The sequence below is a fragment of the Theobroma umbraticum genome, unplaced genomic scaffold, assembly GCF_002168275.2.
Source record: "Theobroma umbraticum cultivar Fairchild unplaced genomic scaffold, ASM216827v3 scaffold_51.0, whole genome shotgun sequence".
Taxonomy (NCBI): domain Eukaryota; kingdom Viridiplantae; phylum Streptophyta; class Magnoliopsida; order Malvales; family Malvaceae; genus Theobroma; species Theobroma umbraticum.
Window position 1 is genome coordinate 5,338,254 of NW_018397260.1, and position 6,000 is coordinate 5,344,253.

Consider the following 6,000-nt stretch of genomic DNA (forward strand, 5'->3'; position numbering starts at 1 on the left):
CTAATCACCGCTCTCAGCCCTGTCATCTTGTCCTCGGCGAAAATGGCAGCATCAACATTGTTCTTATTGACAGCATCCACACGAGGGACAAACCAGATATTAGCTCCAACCTCATCATTTGATGGACAAGCAAACTCACCCATGACAGACCTATATTCATCCAAACTCCTAATTACTAGAACTTTTAGCATGAGATGGAAGAAGGCGGGTACGTGTCATCATGTAAGCATTTATTGTGGTTGTGCCAAATAAACCAAAATGTGGCCATACCAGCCTTTAAATCTCCACCCTGTACCACATTAAGAATTGTAGCGAAACACTCCAATAGAGAGAAAGATGCAAATGGCGACACATTTATACTGGAATATATGAACTCCCAATAAGCTTCGACTTCAAGGGCATTCAAAGGAGACATGCAGCAGTTTTCCTCCTCGTAGAAACAGATACAACACCGAGTGTCCACCTTGCAAGAAACCACCATACCTTGTAATCTTCACCTTTATGATCACTTTTGCTTTCCAAATAGTTACCTTAACCGCCATGCCTTAACATCATTCACCACAACTCCCTCACCTTTAAGCCACCATCTTGGCACATGATAGGCTAATTCTAGCGTAAATCTTATATCTCTAGCTTCATGCCATATCAACACATTCTGCATAAAATGAGAGCTCATGGAGCCTGTAATCACTTCCGCATATAAAAAATATTTTGCTTTTAAAACTTGGAAACACAAGGTATCTTGTTGATGAACTAATCTCTAGCATTGTTTAGCTAATAATGTCAGATTAAATGTCTCATAATCACGAAACACCGATCCACCCTCAACATTTTGTATTAAGAATTTGGGTCACCTTCTTTAGGGACGGAGGAGGGTGTTTGAGAAGGAAAGGGCTAGTTCCTCTTTAAGATTATGAAATTGAATAATAGTTTCAACGTAGTTCTACATTTTGACTTTCTTCCAAATTTTTTTAATATTAAAAAAATGTTACATCAATAATTAATTATTAAATTGAACCTAGAATAAAAGAATTAAAAAAAATATTTACATAAAAAACAATGGAAAATACGCGTTTAATTTGCGTTTGGACATTGGTTAACACTTTCATTACGTCAACTGTCGCTAGTCGGGGGGGTTGGTAAGCAGATATACGGTTTTGGTAAGTATTAAGCAAGCTAACTGGTTAAGGTTTGGGTCCCATGATAAATAAGAGCAAAACTTGTTATCCCTGTATCCAAACAGATCTCCAAGGAAGCCTTGCTTGTTCCTGATTTAAATATTTAAAATCAATAAGCAAATGTCTTAAGATATTAGTAGATTAACCAAACAAGTATGAAAAATCTATGTCAGAAAAAATTTTACACTGTACAATCCAATAATCAGTCAAAGAGGTATGTCCCCTGTTTGCCACAGGTAAAAAGAAGATGAGGGAGGAAAAGGAAAAGAAGAAAACTTTGGGCAGAGACAAAGAAAGTGCCAAACAATGAAAACAGACTGAAACAGCAAAGTCAACAGGGCAGAAGTCTGCTTTGTGGCAGCCTTTTCTTTTTTGTTTTCTTTTTAGTGCTGCAACTCCTTTCTTTACAATATTTCCTATCACAGAGGAAGGAGACTGTTCCTAAAAACGGTTGCAAATCATCATAGAGGCAAAAGGTCGATTCATGCTCTCCAATATTTGTTTTCTCAAGTAGTAATACTTTTTAACCCTTTAGAAAAAGCTTTCAAATGTTCTCCTCTTGAGTCTTCACCCTCTTCCTCTTTCTTCCTTTTCTTTACCTTCATTTTTTTATTCAATTGCTTGTGCAAATTAATTAAAGCCCCCTTTAACAACAAGGGGAATAAGAGCCCCAACTGCAAGAAGAAGGAAAACACAGAAGAAGAATAAAAAAGAGCTGTTTTATCAGGCGCCAGCTTCACCAAGCAGCAGCAGCAAAAGCAAGGTCATATTTTTACCTTGAATTATCTTTTTCCTGGTTTTTCTTCAACACCCAGTTCTTGTTTTTGCTTCTTTTTCTGCTCTTTTTGTGGTTTTGGGGGGTTTTAGCTTCTAGGGTTGTGGTTTAAAGGGTTTTTTTTAATGATAATTTTTTGGGGGTTTCTGATGCTGCAGACTTTGAATTTGGAGAAAACGTGATCAAGAGCTTGATGCTGAAGAGAAATTAGGCAGGCAAATTAGAGGTTTTGCAGAAATTTTATTTACTATGGATTGGTTGTGCTGCTTTAGTTCATCTCAGGTAAACCAAATTTCTAATACTCTTTTAGGCTTCTCTTAATGGTCCCATATTAGTTGGGGAAACAACACTCGATTAATTGGTAGTTTAATGAAGCTTGGTATTGATTTGTGTTAATTTTGAAGTTATGTTGCTTGGTTTCTGTAGGATTTCTATATGAGCTATTAGGAGTTATGAGTTTGGGTTGCAGGAAGGGTTCTAGTGAGATAAAATTGAATAACTCTTCTGGCTATTGAGAGGATTTGATCATTCATGTTAGATGTATATTAGGATTTTTCGTAAGTACTTCCTGATAATTAGCTCCATGGCATCAAGTCATTGAATTGTTCTGACCACCGTAAGATTAAATTGCTGACCGCCTTAACCCTTTTCTAGGAGTGGTGGTGTGGAGTGAAAAAAGTAGATTTCTAACTTTGCAAACCATTTTAGAGTTGCTATTTTATATAATTTCCTGGTGCAGTTTAAATGGTAATTCATATATGCAGCCGTTTATGTAATCAAGATGTTTTTGTTTTACCTCTTTGCTCAACTGCCCGTTATGAGAAATTCATCACATGTTTCTTTATTTCAGTTAATTATGAACTGTCATTACACAGCTTGTTTAGAACAGAAATTTGAATTAATTTTCCATGCTAGAACTGCTTGGAAGGAGAAGTTGTACTATATGGTTTTCCTTTCCTTTTTGTTGGGTCATATTTGTCCTAACGTTCTGCTGATGCCACATGTTTGACGGGTTTGATAACTGGATTGCTTTAAGCTTGCTTTTGTTTCTTATTGTCTTTTGTTTGCCGTTAAACAATGTGGCTACGTAAGGTTTACATGAAATTTATTATTCCTACTTTATCTGTTTAGCTTGGAGGAGCACGTTCATCATCTAGTTCTGGTAAAGGGAAAAACCATGAGGGTATGATGAGGTTTGGTTTCAGCCTAGTAAAAGGGAAAGCTAATCATCCTATGGAGGATTATCATGTCGCTAAGTTCATGCAGATTCAGGGACACGAGTTAGGGCTTTTTGCTATCTACGATGGTCATCTGGGAGATAGCGTACCTGCCTACCTACAGAAGCATTTGTTTGCCAATATCCTAAAGGAGGTGGGATGTACCATAATTATATGTTTTGGTTTATTGATTTTGAATTAGCATGTGCTCACATTTTCTCACTTTCTCATTCTAGGAAGAGTTTTGGGTTGACCCCTTCAGAGCCATCTTGAAAGCTTATGAGAAAACAGACCAGGCAATTCTTTCACATAGCTCGGACTTGGGTCGTGGTGGATCCACTGCTGTAACTGCAATATTGATAAATGGAATAAGGCTATGGGTGGCAAATGTTGGAGATTCACGAGCAGTTCTTTCAAGAGGGGATCTGGCAATACAGATGACTACAGATCATGAACCCAACACAGAACGAGGCAGCATTGAGAACAAAGGCGGATTTGTCTCAAATATGCCAGGTCTTTTACTGTAGTAAAATTTTAGAAGTTCATTCTTTGAGCTTGTGCACATCTAGTTGAATATGGTCATAACTAATATTTTGGTTACACAGTTGGCTGGTCAAATCTGCTAATTATCTATAAGCAGTTTTGCATCTTCTAATCCTTATAACTTTTGTGCAGGAAGTTACTAAAGGAACTAGTTATCTAATATAACTTATTCCAGCTTTACTACATACTCATTTCCAGTTCTGAGCAGTTCCTAATAAGCAAATAAATGTCCATGTAGTTTCCATCCATAGGTATAGTTGTGTAATAACAAGATAATTGAGTTGTAAAATTACTGTGGAGCAGAGAAGATAAGATTAAGTCAATGCAGTCTCCTCTGTCCTTAGTCATGCTGTTTTCTAACAGGCAGAATAATACCGTTTGTTGGTGGCATATTTCCACTTTTTCATTTTCAGTAGAATCTTAACCTAGGATATGGTATTTTCCATAGGCTATATATGAAGTGTCAATTCAGTATGTGATTTGAGTGTAAAGGAAATTACTTACATGACTATTTCGTAGATTCCTGGGATAATATAGCACTAGAGAGCAGAACTTCCTTGTTATGAAGAAAAATTCTCTGGGAATATCATTTACTTCAGTAGTTTCTTTAATCTCAGATTGCACCTTACAAAAAAGAATTTAGAGCAGAATCTGATATTTGGAAAATGCATTGTTGATTGAATTCTAGTTTTTCGTTTAATGACAAACAAAAAATGAGCATGAAAAAGTTGTTTGCATGCATGAAAGATAACAAGGCTCAGAAAACATTGGTTCAGCTAATCCTAACTATAGAAGTTTCCACTATTGTCAGCTGTTGCTCTAAAATACGTCGTTTTCCTTGTGTGAAATATGACCCTGAATTGGGGATCCAGAAATCGTCATTTCTAATTTGCTAACATGATGAGAGACATTGATTAGAATGCATGACTGACCAATTGACAATTTAGCAGCCTAATGAGCAATAATACCTGATATCATTTCATGCATAAAGTTTGTTTGCTTGGACTTCTTGTTGTTAAGTGAGAAAAAAATGCTTGAGGTCATCAGATGTTTGTTAGATTGTTAAATTTGCTGTTTTTGCATGCTATCAGGAGATGTTCCCAGAGTCAATGGACAACTGGCAGTTTCACGTGCTTTTGGAGACAAGAGCCTTAAATCACATCTCCGATCAGATCCAGACATTCAAGACACCAACGTAGATAATAGTATGGATATTTTAGTCCTTGCAAGTGATGGTCTTTGGAAGGTAAATCATTTTTGTTTGATGTCTCTTCTTATCGCTGATCCTTATTAACCACTTTGTGCATATGTAAAGAATTGTCTCAGCAATGCATGAGCTGGAAATAGTTCTGTAGGAGTTATTTTTCCTTTTGCATATGCTTAATCCAGGTGATGACTAATCAAGAGGCTGTTGATATTGCAAGAAGGTTCAAAGACCCACAGAAGGCAGCAAAGCAACTAACTGCTGAAGCAGTAAAAAGAGACAGTAAAGATGACATATCGTGCATCGTCGTTAGATTTAGGGGATAGAACTTTTTAAATCATATTGCTCTTCTGGTGCAATATATACCTGAAATAAGAGTTTATTTACACAGGATGCCACTTTGTGGATTAGACCACCATGAAAATATATACCTGGTTTGGGTAATTCTTGAAGTTCTGCAGAAGTAGAGGTTTGCAATTTATGCCGGATTCACCCCATGTATATTCGTTTTATCAGTTAGGTTCTGATGTTTGATGTTGTTTGATTTCTTTATGAAGGTGATTAGGAATTCAATGTATATTGTTATGGCATGAAAATGTCTCACTCACGTCTGGCGTGTAGATGAAGTTGGCTTGATTGTCACTGGAGGAATTTTCATGGTGTGGTTGAATATAGTTACCATGAAGGCCTTATATATCCTCCTTTCTGGCTTTTTATTTTTTATTTGAAGCTGGCCGTCGGAGAGTTGAAAGAAGTCTTCTTCTTGGGGCGCTTGATCAGGTTTGCTTCGTAGTAAACCAGAACACAAGTTCCCTTTTTTCTGCTCAAGTTGAGGTTGCTTACATTCTAACCTTAGCCACATCTTGAAGTTTCATTATTGAACTCATTGACTCTAATTACCCGTAAGAATTAACCAAGTGGACAACTCTTGTGGACAAAGATGTTTATAGTTAGGTACAAAGTAATTTAAGTTATAACTACATTTATTTATTGGTCAATTAACTTAGTTCTAGTTTGAACTCTGTGTTTTCGTTTAGCTATCCACGTACATGATGGTAAAAGTTGGTTCAAATTTGCTTACAA

The 6,000-nt window shown here is 36.5% G+C and overlaps 1 protein-coding gene across 2 annotated transcripts; it reads left to right on the forward strand.

The window, feature by feature from the left end:
- The first annotated feature begins 1,369 nt into the window (after nucleotides 1-1,369).
- Nucleotides 1,370-6,000, forward strand: LOC110416704 (putative protein phosphatase 2C 10). Of its 2 annotated transcripts, none has more exons than XM_021428756.2 (6): nucleotides 1,370-1,941; nucleotides 2,112-2,235; nucleotides 3,085-3,324; nucleotides 3,407-3,683; nucleotides 4,805-4,959; nucleotides 5,141-6,000. In XM_021428756.2, exons 2-6 carry the CDS (start codon nucleotides 2,203-2,205, stop codon nucleotides 5,180-5,182), a joined length of 747 nt encoding a protein of 248 aa, XP_021284431.1. In that variant the 5' UTR covers nucleotides 1,370-1,941; nucleotides 2,112-2,202; the 3' UTR covers nucleotides 5,183-6,000. The 2 variants fall into 2 exon arrangements, with proteins under 2 accessions (XP_021284431.1, XP_021284429.1); XM_021428754.2 differs by having other exon boundaries at nucleotides 1,382-1,941; nucleotides 5,103-6,000.

Excerpts from the sequence above, each read along its gene's own strand:
- LOC110416704 (XM_021428754.2), top strand. The coding sequence starts at position 2,203 with ATGGATTGGTTGTGCTGCTTTAGTTCATCTCAG. Across the intron at positions 3,684-4,804 it reads ATTTGTCTCAAATATGCCAG|GAGATGTTCCCAGAGTCAAT; the intron begins GTCTTTTACTGT and ends GCATGCTATCAG. Across the intron at positions 4,960-5,102 it reads CAAGTGATGGTCTTTGGAAG|GTGATGACTAATCAAGAGGC; the intron begins GTAAATCATTTT and ends TGCTTAATCCAG.